General features: G+C 42.8%; 1 protein-coding gene across 5 annotated transcripts in view; it reads right to left on the bottom strand.

Moving 5' to 3' along the window:
• Window positions 1-342: 342 nt before the first annotated feature.
• Window positions 343-15,478, bottom strand: part of uckl1b (uridine-cytidine kinase 1-like 1b) — a 66,785-nt gene continuing 51,649 nt past the window's right edge. For all 5 annotated transcript variants that reach the window (XM_046365014.1, XM_046365012.1, XM_046365013.1 and 2 more), the window contains 7 exons: window positions 9,135-9,233; window positions 5,828-5,921; window positions 5,163-5,225; window positions 4,692-4,814; window positions 4,433-4,540; window positions 2,060-2,216; window positions 343-1,964 (listed from right to left, as the gene is read on the bottom strand). In XM_046365014.1, coding sequence (XP_046220970.1) covers window positions 1,885-1,964; window positions 2,060-2,216; window positions 4,433-4,540; window positions 4,692-4,814; window positions 5,163-5,225; window positions 5,828-5,921; window positions 9,135-9,233 — 724 coding nt within the window. In that variant the 3' untranslated portion in view covers window positions 343-1,884. The remainder of the gene's footprint in view (window positions 1,965-2,059; window positions 2,217-4,432; window positions 4,541-4,691; window positions 4,815-5,162; window positions 5,226-5,827; window positions 5,922-9,134; window positions 9,234-15,478) is intronic.

Here is a 15,478-nt window from a genome sequence, read left to right as displayed (position 1 = left end):
TGGTAAGCCTATACTTTGAGTGTGAAATAAACCAGCAGGTTCACGTTTGAATGCAAAGGCTAGAATGAGACCAACAGGTTACAGTTGAAGACTAGATTCACAGGGTAGCTAGGAGGTCTTATAGCTACCCTGCTACTGCATTTGTGACCTCATCAGGCTCCTGTACTGCCAGTGGGGACACAAAGCACCCGCCAAACACTCACAGACACCTCTTTCCTGTTTGTGACTGGTGCTGGTTGTGATACATTTTCCATTACATCTCAATAGATGCTGTATGTTAAAAACCTATAATCTACACAAATAAATAATTACACATTACACAACGACATATTTCAGCTATAGTACTGGTATGTATGTATGGTTTATTTGATTGTGGTCTGCAGAATCATGAAACCATTATGTGACAGTTTTAAAAGCTCAGATCAAGCTTAAATTCAATTTAATTTCCATAAATCAATTTAAATGTAGAGTAAAATTCAAAACACATTCCATTTCAAACCTTCCAAAAACAGAATGATGAAGTCTAATTATTAGCCTATGCAACCTTTAAAATTCCCAAATGTAATAACCTGATCAGAAATAAAAAGAGAATTTCACAAAGCTCTTAAATCTGTTCTAGGAATAATATTAACCTACACAATGTTGCGCCATTTGTCAGACAGCCCTACCTTGCAACCCTGGCGTGGGAGTTTTACCTCTGCAGCAGACAGGTGTCTTGGTGACTGTCCTCACAACCATGATCCATCTTTCCAGGGCACCTCGTCAGCGCTCATTAGAACTGCAGGCCTATTCTGAATTGTAAAACTTTTTGGTTTAATAGCCCAGTAGCCTACCGTTTAAGTCACTGTCATCCTATATTTATCCCACCGCCTTCTTGGTGTCAGCAGTGGGTTAGTGATGAAAGTGATGGAAGATATCAAGGTTAGTTTCCATGAGAAGAGGACAACCACCATATCCTTCCTGTACATTTTCTCCGTCTCTCTCGTCTCTATGTTGCAGACAAAGCACAAATGAAATGTAGGTCTAGGTGGTGTAGCCTATGCCGATGTCACTAGGAAACATTAAGCATGACAACAACAGTTGTAAGGCCTCATTATGATAGGCAGCATAGGCCCAGAATCATACGCAGACAGAGGAACCTTCATGAATAAAGTGCTGATGTGTAAGGGCAATGAAAGCGGTCAAGGCTAACCGAGCTGCGGGGCATGGGTGGAGGAGCCACTCACAGGTAGACTAGCAGGTAGATCAGGATGTGGGAGTATATTTAGGCCTTGCTGTGAAAAGAGGACTAAGTGTTAACAATTTGCAAGACTGTGGTTTGGTCAGTAGCTACAAAGCAGAGAAGTGGGGAAACCAGAGAGTTAAAAAGTTACGCCTACACAATTTTCTGGTAAAGTTTTCCTTGAAAGAAGGCACTTTCTATGAGCAGAGAGAATTAACAATATGGCTGTGTATTTTTTGGATTGCATTCTGAAAGGTTAATAATTAAGCTCTGAGATATAAATAAAAAAAGTGTGTTTTGCAATTAGCTCTTATTGAATGTGGGTCACCCTCAAAAAACATAATTCAAACAACCAAAAATAGAACATTTTACAAACAAACATTCACATTACAAAAAGTACTACATTTTCTATTACAACTGTCCCACAACAGGATTGGCATAAAACTCAAATAGAAATATACAAAAACTGTCCTTTGTAAATCTTTGACTAATTTTCTGTATCTCAGTGAAATCCAAGGTGCTCTAGTACTCCAGGGTGTCTTCTTTGGACCCCAGAATAAGGGGGTGTACGTAGCTGCCCAGTGGGGTAAAAAGCACATTCCTCAATCATCCTCCAAACGGTGCTTCCCTGAATCACTCAAATGGGTCTGCCCATTGTCCCATCAGTAACTGGGCTCATCCATCTCCTCATCGCTCCATTCTGGGGGTGCGTCCGTGCCAAAGTACCGGTCACCGAAATTTCCTTCACACAAGTGACAAAGAACAGTAGAGATTAGAGTTTGAAGCAGAGCATGCGCACGTGTGCGCAGACACACTCACGGAAACTGCCTTTCTCACCTATGCCGGGTATGATGTGGAAGAGATCGTTGACCTTCTTGTCGACGGCGGTGGTGATGATTTGGACCTGAGGGAAGGCGTAGGCCACAGAGTGAACCCCCATCTCAGCCATCAGCAGAGACACCAACAGGATCTTATCCTCCTGGACATCATGGTCCTACACAAGACACAGACACGGAGAGAGATGCATCATCAGATTCCATCAGAATCACCTACCAGTAGGACTCGTACGGCCATCATGCCAGCAGCCTCAGTACACACGGTGAAGTCCATCAGAATCACCTACCAGTAGGACTCGTACGTATGGCCATCATGGCAGCAGCCCCAGTAAACACGGTGCAGTCCATCAGAAACACCTACCAGTAGGACTCGTAAGGCCATCATGGCAGCAGCCCCAGTAGACACGGTGCAGTCCATCAGAATTACCTGCCAGTAGGACTCATACGATTGGCCATCATGGCAGCAGCCCCAATACACATGGTTCAGTCCATCAGAATCACCTACCAGTAGGACTCGTACGGCCATCATGGCAGCAGCCCCAGTACACATGGTGCAGTCCATCAGAATCAACTACCAGTAGGACTCGTACGGCCATCATGCCAGCAGCCCCAGTACAAACGGTGCAGTCCATCAGAATCACCTACCAGTAGGACTCGTTCGGCCATCATGCCAGCAGCCCCAGTACAAACGGTGCAGTCCATCAGAATCACCTACCAGTAGGACTCGTACGGCCATCATGCCAGCAGCCTTAGAACACACGGTGCAGTCCATCAGAATCACCTACCAGTAAGACTCGTACATAAGGCCATCATGGCAGTAGCCCCAGTAGACATGGTGCAGTCCATCAGAATCACCTTCCAGTAGGACTCATACGATTGGCCATCATAGCAGCAGCCCCAGTACAAACGGTTCAGTCCATCAGAATCACCTACCAGTAGGACTCGTACGTATGGCCATCATAGCAGCAGCCCCAGTACACATGGTGCAGTCCATCAGAATCAACTACCAGTAGGACTCGTACGGCCATCATGCCAGCAGCCCCAGTACAAACGGTGCAGTCCATCAGAATCACCTACCAGTAAGACTCGTACGTATGGCCATCATGGCAGCAGCCCCAGTACACACGGTGCAGTCCATCAGAAACACCTGCCAGTAGGACTCATACATTGGTGCAGTCCATCACACGAATCATCAGAATCACCTACCAGTAGGACTCGTACGGCCATCATGCCAGCAGCCCCAGTACACACGGTGCAGTCCATCAGAATCACCTACCAGTAAGACTCGTACGGGCCATCATGGCAGCAGCCCCAGTACACACGGTGCAGTCCATCAGAAACACCTAAGACCAGTAGGACTCATACGAGTCCATCAGAAACACCGACCAATAGCCACCATCATGCCAGCAGCCCCAGTACAAACGGTGCAGTCCATCAGAATCACCTACCAGTAGGACTCGTACGGCCATCATGCCAGCAGCCCCAGTACACACGGTGCAGTCCATCAGAATCACCTACCAGTAGGACTTGTACGGCCATCATGCCAGCAGCCCCAGTACAAACGGTGCAGTCCATCAGAATCACCTACCAGTAAGACTCGTACGTATGGCCATCATGCCAGCAGCCTCAGTACACACGGTGCAGTCCATCAGAAACACCTACCAGTAGGACTCGTACGGCCATCATGCCAGCAGCCCCAGTACAAACGGTGCAGTCCATCAGAATCACCTACCAGTAGGACTCGTACGGCCATCATGCCAGCAGCCCCAGTACACATGGTGCAGTCCATCAGAAACACCTACCAGTAGGACTCGTAAGGCCATCATGGCAGCAGCCCCAGTAAAAACGGTGCAGTCCATCAGAATCACCTACCAGTAAGACTCGTACGTATGGCCATCATGCCAGCAGCCTCAGTACACACGGTGCAGTCCATCAGAAACACCTACCAGTAGGACTCGTACGGCCATCATGGCAGCAGCCCCAGTACACACGGTGCAGTCCATCAGAATCACATACCAGTAGGACTCGTACGTATGGCCATCATGGCAGCAGCCCCGTAACACATGGTGCAGTCCATCAGAAACACCTACCAGTAGGACTCGTAAGGCCATCATGGCAGCAGCCCCAGTAAAAACGGTGCAGTCCATCAGAATCACCTACCAGTAGGACTCGTACGGCCATCATGCCAGCAGCCCCAGTACACACGGTGCAGTCCATCAGAATCACCTACCAGTAGGACTCGTACGTATGGCCATCATGGCAGCAGCCCCAGTAGACATGGTGCAGTCCATCAGAATCACCTACCAGTAGGACTCGTACGGCCATCATGGCAGCAGCCCCAGTAGACACGGTGCAGTCCATCAGAATCACCTACCAGTAGGACTCGTACGGCCATCATGGCAGCAGCCCCAGTAGACACGGTGCAGTCCATCAGAATCACATGGTCCTCACCAATGTCCTTAGGCAGACGCAGATAATGCAGCTGAGAGCGAGGGAGGGACAGGGAGGAAAGATGGGATGAAGGGAAGAATGAAAGACAGACAAAAAGGCTATAACTATGACTCCAACTTTTCCCTGGTCAGGTCCTGCAGTCTACTCAAAGCTTCAAGCATGTGTGTTTTCCAGATCCATACCTCTGGTTCTCCTGTGTCCTGGTTGGTCTGGATCAGGATCTTACCGATGCGGACATCTTTACACACCGCCCGGAGAGCTGGCTCCATGGTCTCTCCTGCTCGCAGGATGGAAACTCCAGTGATCTAAGGAAAACCAGAAGAGAAACCAGGTTCATGGATTTCTAACATACTGACTGATAACTGAGTACAGTACTTTTAACAACAAGAACATGACAGCAGTAATACTATACTGTTCATCATGACAACACTGGCTGATAAATACACAGGACTGAGTTAACATCTAATAACAGATGAAATGTGCTATTATATAAAGCTAATTTGAATCACACAGATTGAGTTTTCTCATCAGAGGGAACTAGCCGGCTGAAATGGAGAGATAGAAACAAGTGAATAGGAAGGAGAAAGTGAGAGAGAGAAAGTGAGAGAGATGGATAGAAAAACAGGCAGGAAGAAAAATAAAGCTCAACTCACCCTCTTCCCGTGGAAAGTCCTGCCTTCATAGTCCTCTCCCTGCGGTGTTTGAACTATATGGCTCTGTGGAAAGAGAGAGAGAGAGAGAGAGAGAGAGAGAGAGAGAGAGAGAGAGAGAGAGAGATAGACAGAGAGCGGAGGATGAACTTATATGAGTACAGACCTCAAGACAACGAACCCATGGTGCGTGTCCAGTTGGCCACACTAAACAATCAATAAAACACTTCTTTACTCCAACAGCTCTACCTGTAGTGGGTGGTACATACACAGTGTACTGTAGTTGCTGTGCGATTCAAGTGATATGGTGTGTTTGTGCAGTCGCGGTATGTGTGTGTCTTTTTGGTTTTATAGTGAGAACTTTCCTCTGCGGTGGATTGACAGTTTCCATACTCCAGAGGCCAGACTCTCTCTTTCGCTCTCTCTCTCTCTCTTCTTTTTCTCTCTCTCGCACCATCTCGCTATCTTGACCTCTCATGCTCTTTCCATCTCTTACACTCTCTTTCCATCTTTCTTACCCCCATTTTTCCATCACTCAATTCTTCTCCCTCTATCTTTTCATCTCTTTCTAAATGAAACTACATTCAAATATGCTCTTTGGGTATGAACGTTAAAGTAGAGTAGAACAGAGCAGTCTTTCTATCTCTCTGTCTCTCTGTCATACGTACCTCTGAGGGAAGAAAGGAAAGCGCTCGTTCAATCAGCAGACGCATCAGTCTCTTCGAGTAGAAGATGAACTCATCCCTGCTTGTCTCTTTGTTTCTGGGCAGAAGAAGTAGGACACTCAGGGACCAGACAAATAAAAAACACGCAGGGACCATACAGATAGAAGGAATTCAGGGTCCAGACAGATAAAAGACAGACAGGGTCCAGACAAATAAAAAACAGTCAGAGACCAGACAAATAAAAAACAGTCAGAGACCAGACAGATAAAAGACAGTCAGGGTCCAGACAGATAAAAGACAGTCTGGGACCAGACAAATAAAAAACAGTCAGAGACCAGACAGATAAAAGACAGTCAGGGACCAGACAGATAAAAGACAGTCTGGGACCAGACAAATAAAAAACAGTCAGAGACCAGACAGATAAAAGACAGTCAGGGACCAGACAGATAAAAGACAGTCTGGGACCCTCCAGATAAAAGACAGTCAGGGACCAGACAGATAAAAGACAGTCAGGGACCAGACAGATAAAAGACAGTCAGAGACCAGACAGATAAAAGACAGTCAGGGACCAGACAGATAAAAGACAGTCTGGGACCAGACAAATAAAAAACAGTCAGAGACCAGACAGATAAAAGACAGTCAGGGACCAGACAGATAAAAGACAGTCTGGGACCAGACAAATAAAAAACAGTCAGAGACCAGACAGATAAAAGACAGTCAGGGACCAGACAAATAAAAGACAGTCTGGGACCCTCCAGATAAAAGACAGTCAGTGACCCTACAGATAAAAGAGAGTCAGGGACCCTACAGATAAAAGACAGTCAGAGACCAGACAGATAAAAGACAGTCAGGGGGCAGACAGATGAAGCAGTCAGTGGCCAGACAGATAAAAGACAGTCAGAGACCAGACAGATAAAAAACGGTCAGGGACCAGACAGATAAAGACAGTCAGGGACCAGACAGATAAAAAAACTGTCAAGGACCAGACAGATAAAAGACAGTCAGGGACCAGACAGATAAAAGACAATCAGGGACCAGACAGATAAAATAGAGTCCAGGATCATACAGATAAAAGAGAGTTCAGGATCAGACAGATAAAAGAGAGTCCAAAATCAGACAGATAAAAGACAGTCAGGGACCAGACGGATACAAGACAGTCAGGGACCAGACAAAAAAAACAGACACTACGGGCCATGTAGTTCCACTCAAACCACATTGTGGAAGTGAATGCTTGCTACAGTATGTTTATGCTCTGACCTACCTGTGTTATTATCTGACTCTAGATCAGTTAGACGGCTTATTGAGTAGTGTGTAGTGCAGTGGTTATTACTGATACCTGGTGATGGTGTGCATCCCATGACCTGGGCTGTGTTAGTAAAATACCTGACTAGTATTATAGTGGGTCGTTCTACATTAGTTCTAGAGGTAGTTCTACTAGTAGTATAGTGGTCATTCTACATTAGTTATAGAGGTAGTAGTTCTACTAGTAGTATAGTGGTCATTCTACATTAGTTATAGAGGTAGTAGTTCTACTAGTAGTATAGTGGGTCGTTCTACATTAGTTCTAGAGGTAGTTATAGTAGCAGTATAGTGGGTCGTTCTACATTCGTTCTAGAGGTAGTAGTTATACTAGTAGTATAGTGGGTCGTTCTACATTAGTTCTAGAGGTAGTTATACTAGTAGTATAGTGGGTCGTTCTACATTATTTCTAGAGGTAGTTATAGTAGGAGTATAGTGGGTCGTTCTACATTAGTTCTAGAGGTAGTTATAGTAGTAGTATAGTGGGTCGTTCTACATTAGTTCTAGAGGTAGTTCTACTAGTAGTATAGTGGGTTGTTCTACATTAGTTCTAGAGGTAGTTATAGTAGTAGTATAGTGGGTCGTTCTACATTAGTTCTAGAGGTAGTTCTACTAGTAGTATAGTGGGTCGTTCTACATTCGTTCTAGAGGTAGTTATAGTAGTAGTACAGTGGGTCGTTCTACATTAGTTCTAGAGGTAGTTATAGTAGTAGTATAGTGGGTCGTTCTACATTCGTTCTAGAGGTAGTTCTACTAGTAGTATAGTGGGTCGTTCTACATTAGTTCTAGAGGTAGTAGTTATACTAGTAGTATAGTGGGTCGTTCTACATTAGTTATAGAGGTAGTTATACTAGTAGTACAGTGGGTCGTTATACATTATTTCTAGAGGCAGTTATACTAGTAGTATAGTGGGTCGTTCTACATTAGTTCTAGAGGTAGTAGTTATACTAGTAGTACAGTGGGTCGTTATACATTATTTCTAGAGGTAGTTATACTAGTAGTATAGTGGGTCGTTCTACATTAGTTCTAGAGGTAGTAGTTCTACTAGTAGTACAGTGGGTCGTTCTACATTAGTTCTAGAGGTAGTAGTTCTACTAGTAGTATAGTGGGTCGTTCTACATTAGTTCTAGAGGTAGTAGTTATACGAGTAGTACAGTGGGTCGTTCTACATTAGTTCTAGAGGTAGTTCTACTAGTAGTATAGTTGGTCGTTCTACATTAGTTCTAGAGGTAGTTATAGTAGGAGTATAGTGGGTCGTTCTACATTAGTTCTAGAGGTAGTAGTTATACTAGTAGTACAGTGGGTCGTTATACATTATTTCTAGAGGTAGTTATACTAGTAGTATAGTGGGTCGTTCTACATTAGTTCTAGAGGTAGTAGTTCTACTAGTAGTACAGTGGGTCGTTCTACATTAGTTCTAGAGGTAGTAGTTCTACTAGTAGTATAGTGGGTCGTTCTACATTCGTTCTAGAGGTAGTAGTTCTACTAGTAGTACAGTGGGTCATTCTACATTAGTTCTAGAGGTAGTTATAGTAGGAGTATAGTGGGTCGTTCTACATTAGTTCTAGAGGTAGTAGTTATACGAGTAGTACAGTGGGTCGTTCTACATTAGTTCTAGAGGTAGTTCTACTAGTAGTATAGTTGGTCGTTCTACATTAGTTCTAGAGGTAGTTATAGTAGGAGTATAGTGGGTCGTTCTACATTAGTTCTAGAGGTAGTAGTTATACTAGTAGTACAGTGGGTCGTTCTACATTAGTTCTAGAGGTAGTTATAGTAGGAGTATAGTGGGTCGTTCTACATTAGTTCTAGAGGTAGTAGTTATACTAGTAGTACAGTGGGTCGTTCTACATTAGTTCTAGAGGTAGTTATACCAGTAGTACAGTGGGTCATTCTACATTAGTTCAAGAGGTAGTCGTTTTACAGTATCCAGTGTGTATACAGTATGCAGCGTGTATACAGTATGTACCGTGTATACAGTATGCAGTGTGTATATAGTATGCAGTGTGTATACCTTATTATGGTGTGCATTCCCCTGACCTGGGGTGTACTCTCTAGAACACTCAGGGTCTGGGGGAGGGGCTGGGCCTGGTGGGCAGAGGCAAGGGCCGCCCTGTAACCATAGCAACCAGGAAAAGAAAGGGCGGGTGGATGTAAGAGCACTGGAATAGGTGGCAGGGTGCATACATACAATAACAGGCTTGAAACACACACATACATAATAAGCAGACACCAGCGCACATACACACACATATCTTAAACAGTATTCACCACCCTGGTGTTAACAGTGATTAGTGGGTAGTAGAATTCTAAAAAAAAACACAATATAAACACACTAGATTAAAATAGGCAGAGCAGATACAGGTCAGTTAAAATCACTGAACCGATACTGTACTGTCTGCCTTAGTGGGATTACACAACAGCTTTAAGAGACAATCACAGAGAGCGTTTGACGTTTTTAGCTACTGTTTTGGTCTCAATGCATTTAGATTCAACAGTGAGTGCTGAAAGACTAATTCATTCAACAACTAATTCATTCAACATTGATCAATGTGCAATAAATGAAAGTGAAACTAGTCAGGAAACGTTGGATCAAGTGTTCTTCAGTACTAATGGTGGTGTAAACACAGTGATTTGGTTCTGATTCATTTGAGAATCTCAACACGTAATCTGAGGAACATGAAGAAAGCCGTGTTCTCTTAGTGTTGTTATAATCCCATGTGATTCATACAAACACTAACACACGTTTTGTTCTTCTATCCATGTGGGGATCTAAAATGAATTTCCATTCAAAATCCTATTTCCCCTAACCCTTCACACTAACCCTTATCCTTACCATAACCATAACCCTTCACACTAACCCTTATCCTTACCATAACCTTAACCCTTCACACTAACCCTTATCCTTACCATAACCATAACCCTTCACACTAACCCTTATCCTTACCATAACCATAACCCTTCACACTAACCCTTATCCTTACCATAACCTTAACCCTTCACACTAACCCTTATCCTTACCATAACCATAACCCTTCACACTAACCCTTATCCTTACCATAACCTTAACCCTTCACACTAACCCTTATCCTTACCATAACCTTAACCCTTCACACTAACCCTTATCCTTACCATAACCCTTCACACTAACCCTTATTCTTACCATAACCATAACCCTTCACACTAACCCTTATCCTTACCATAACCATAACCCTTCACACTAACCCTTATCCTTACCATAACCTTAACCCTTCACACTAACCCTTATCCTTACCATAACCATAACCCTTCACACTAACCCTTATCCTTACCATAACCATAACCCTTCACACTAACCCTTATCCTTACCATAACCTTAACCCTTCACACTAACCCTTATCCTTACCATAACCATAACCCTTCACACTAACCCTTATACTTACCATAACCATAACCCTTCACACTAACCCTTTTCCTTACCATAACCTTAACCCTTCACACTAACCCTTATCCTTACCATAACCCTTCACACTAACCCTTATCCTTACCATAACCATAACCCTTCACACTAACCCTTATCCTTACCATAACCATAACCCTTCACACTAACCCTTATCCTTACCATAACCCTTCACACTAACCCTTATCCTTACCATAACCTTAACCCTTCACACTAACCCTTATCCTTACCATAACCCTTCACACTAACCCTTATCCTTACCATAACCTTAACCCTTCACACTAACCCTTATCCTTACCATAACCATAACCCTTCACACTAACCCTTATCCTTACCATAACCATAACCCTTCACACTAACCCTTATCCTTACCATAACCCTTCACACTAACCCTTATCCTTACCATAACCCTTCACACTAACCCTTATCCTTACCATAACCATAACCCTTCACACTAACCCTTATCCTTACCATAACCCTTCACACTAACCCTTATCCTTACCATAACCTTAACCCTTCACACTAACCCATATCCTTACCATAACCTTAACCCTTCACACTAACCCTTAACCTTACCATAACCCTTCACACTAACCCTTATCCTTACCATAACCTTAACCCTTCACACTAACCCTTATCCTTACCATAACCTTAACCCTTCACACTAACCCTTATCCTTACCATAACCCTTCACACTAACCCTTATCCTTACCATAACCATAACCCTTCACACTAACCATTATCCTTACCATAACCCTTCACACTAACCCTTATCCTTACCATAACCTTAACCCTTCACACTAACCCTTATCCTTACCATAACCTTAACCCTTCACACTAACCCTTAACCTTACCATAACCCTTCACACTAACCCTTATCCTTACCATAACCATAACCCTTCACACTAACCCTTATCCTTACCATAACCCTTCACACTAACCCTTATCCTTACCATAACCTTAACCCTTCACACTAACCCTTATCCTTACCATAACCATAACCCTTCACACTAACCCTTATCCTTACCATAACCTTAACCCTTCACACTAACCCTTATCCTTACCATAACCATAACCCTTCACACTAACCCTTATCCTTACCATAACCATAACCCTTCACACTAACCCTTATCCTTACCATAACCCTTCACACTAACCCTTATCCTTACCATAACCCTTCACACTAACCCTTATCCTTAACATAACCATAACCCTTCACACTAACCCTTATCCTTACCATAACCCTTCACACTAACCCTTATCCTTACCATAACCTTAACCCTTCACACTAACCCATATCCTTACCATAACCTTAACCCTTCACACTAACCCTTAACCTTACCATAACCCTTCACACTAACCCTTATCCTTACCATAACCTTAACCCTTCACACTAACCCTTATCCTTACCATAACCTTAACCCTTCACACTAACCCTTATCCTTAACCTTACCATAACCATAACACTTCACACTAACCCTTATCCTTACCATAACCTTAACCCTTCACACTAACCCTTATCCTTACCATAACCTTAACCCTTCACACTAACCCTTAACCTTAGCATAACCATAACCCTTCACACTAACCCTTATCCTTACCATGACCTTAACCCTTCACACTAACCCTTATCCTTACCATAACCCTTCACACTAACCCTTATCCTTACCATAACCTTAACCCTTCACACTAACCCTTATCCTTACCATAACCTTAACCCTTCACACTAACCCTTATCCTTACCATAACCTTAACCCTTATCCTTACCATAACCCTTCACACTAACCCTTATCCTTACCATAACCTTAACCCTTCACACTAACCCTTATACTTACCATAACCTTAACCCTTCACACTAACCCTTATCCTTACCATAACCTTAACCCTTCACACTAACCCTTATACTTACCATAACCTTAACCCTTCACACTAACCCTTATCCTTACCATAACCTTAACCCTTCACACGAACCCATATCCTTACCATAACCTTAACCCTTCACACTAACCCTTATCCTTACCATAACCCTTCACACTAACCCTTATCCTTACCATAACCTTAACCCTTCACACTAACCCTTATACTTACCATAACCTTAACCCTTATCCTTACCATAACCCTTCACACTAACCCTTATCCTTACCATAACCCTTCACACTAACCCTTATTCTTACCATAACCTTAACCCTTCACACTAACCCTTATCCTTACCATAACCCTTCACACTAACCCTTATCCTTACCATAACCCTTCACACTAACCCTTATCCTTACCATAACCCTTCACACTAACCCTTATCCCTACCATAACCTTAACCCTTCACACTAACCCTTATCCTTACCATAACCTTAACCCTTCACACTAACCCTTATCCTTACCATAACCCTTCACACTAACCCTTATCCTTACCATAACCTTAACCCTTCACACTAACCCTTATCCTTACCATAACCTTAACCCTTCACACTAACCCTTATCCTTACCATGACCTTAACCCTTCACACTAACCCTTATCCTTACCATAACCTTAACCCTTCACACTAACCCTTATCCTTACCATAACCTTAACCCTTCACACAAATCCTTACCATAACCTTAACCCTTCACACTAACCCTTATCCTTACCATAACCATAACCCTTCACACTAACCCTTATCCTTACCATAACCTTAACCCTTCACACTAACCCTTATACTTACCATAACCTTAACCCTTATCCTTACCATAACCCTTCACACTAACCCTTATCTTTACCATAACCCTTCACACTAACCCTTATTCTTACCATAACCTTAACCCTTCACACTAACCCTTATCCTTACCATAACCCTTCACACTAACCCTTATCCTTACCATAACCCTTCACACTAACCCTTATCCTTACCATAACCTTAACCCTTCACACTAACCCTTATCCTTACCATAACCTTAACCCTTCACACTAACCCTTATCCTTACCATAACCCTTCACACTAACCCTTATCCTTACCATAACCTTAACCCTTCACACTAACCCTTATCCTCACCATAACCTTAACCCTTCACACTAACCCTTATCCTTACCATGACCTTAACCCTTCACACTAACCCTTATCCTTACCATAACCTTAACCCTTCACACTAACCCTTATCCTTACCATAACCTTAACCCTTCACACTAACCCTTATCCTCACCATAACCTTAACCCTTCACACTAACCCTTATCCTTACCATAACCCTTCACACTAACCCTTATCCTTACCATAACCTTAACCCTTCACACTAACCCTTAACCTTAGCATAACCATAACCCTTCACACTAACCCTTATCCTTACCATGACCTTAACCCTTCACACTAACCCTTATCCTTACCATAACCTTAACCCTTCACACTAACCCTTATCCTTACCATAACCTTAACCCTTCACACTAACCCTTATCCTTACCATAACCATAACCCTTCACACTAACCCTTATCCTTACCATAACCTTAACCCTTCACACTAACGCTTATCCTTACCATAACCTTAACCCTTCACACTAACCCTTATCCTTACCATAACCTTAACCCTTATCCTTACCATAACCCTTCACACTAACCCTTATCCTTACCATAACCTTAACCCTTCACACTAACCCTTATCCTTACCATAACCCTTCACACTAACCCTTATACTTACCATAACCTTAACCCTTATCCTTACCATAACCCTTCACACTAACCCTTATCCTTACCATAACCCTTCACACTAACCCTTATTCTTACCATAACCTTAACCCTTCACACTAATAATAATAATATAATAATAATAATAATAATAATATATAATAATAATAATAATAATAATAATAATAATATAATATATGCCATTTAGCAGACGCTTTTATCCAAAGCGACGTACAGTCATGTGTGCATACATTCTATGTATGGGTGGTCCCGGGGATCGAACCCACTACCCTGGCGTTACAAGCGCCATGCTCTACCAACTGAGCTACAGAAGGACCACTAACCCTTATCCTTACCATAACCCTTCACACTAACCCTTATCCTTACCATAACCCTTCACACTAACCCTTATCCTTACCATAACCATAACCCTTCACACTAACCCTTATCCCTACCATAACCTTAACCCTTCACACTAACCCTTATCCTTACCATAACCTTAACCCTTCACACTAACCCTTATCCTTACCATAACCCTTCACACTAACCCTTATCCTTACCATAACCTTAACCCTTCACACTAACCCTTATCCTTACCATGACCTTAACCCTTCACACTAACCCTTATCCTTACCATAACCTTAACCCTTCACACTAACCCTTATCCTTACCATAACCTTAACCATTCACACAAATCCTTATCCTTACCATAACCTTAACCCTTCACACTAACCCTTATCCTTACCATAACCATAACCCTTCACACTAACCCTTATCCTTACCATAACCTTAACCCTTCACACTAACCCTTATACTTACCATAACCTTAACCCTTATCCTTACCATAACCCTTCACACTAACCCTTATCTTTACCATAACCCTTCACACTAACCCTTATTCTTACCATAACCTTAACCCTTCACACTAACCCTTATCCTTACCATAACCCTTCACACTAACCCTTATCTTTACCATAACCCTTCACACTAACCCTTATTCTTACCATAACCTTAACCCTTCACACTAACCCTTATCCTTACCATAACCCTTCACACTAACCCTTATCCTTACCATAACCCTTCACACTAACCCTTATCCTTACCATAACCTTAACCCTTCACACTAACCCTTATCCTTACCATAACCTTAACCCTTCACACTAACCCTTATCCTTACCATAACCTTAACCCTTCACACTAACCCTTATCCTCACCATAACCTTAACCCTTCACACTAACCCTTATCCTTACCATAACCCTTCACACTAACC

Source organism: Oncorhynchus gorbuscha, linkage group LG10 (genome assembly GCF_021184085.1).
Source record: "Oncorhynchus gorbuscha isolate QuinsamMale2020 ecotype Even-year linkage group LG10, OgorEven_v1.0, whole genome shotgun sequence".
Taxonomy (NCBI): Eukaryota; Metazoa; Chordata; class Actinopteri; order Salmoniformes; family Salmonidae; genus Oncorhynchus; species Oncorhynchus gorbuscha.
Note: the sequence above shows the minus strand (reverse complement) of the source record. Positions and strands in the feature narration are given on the sequence as shown.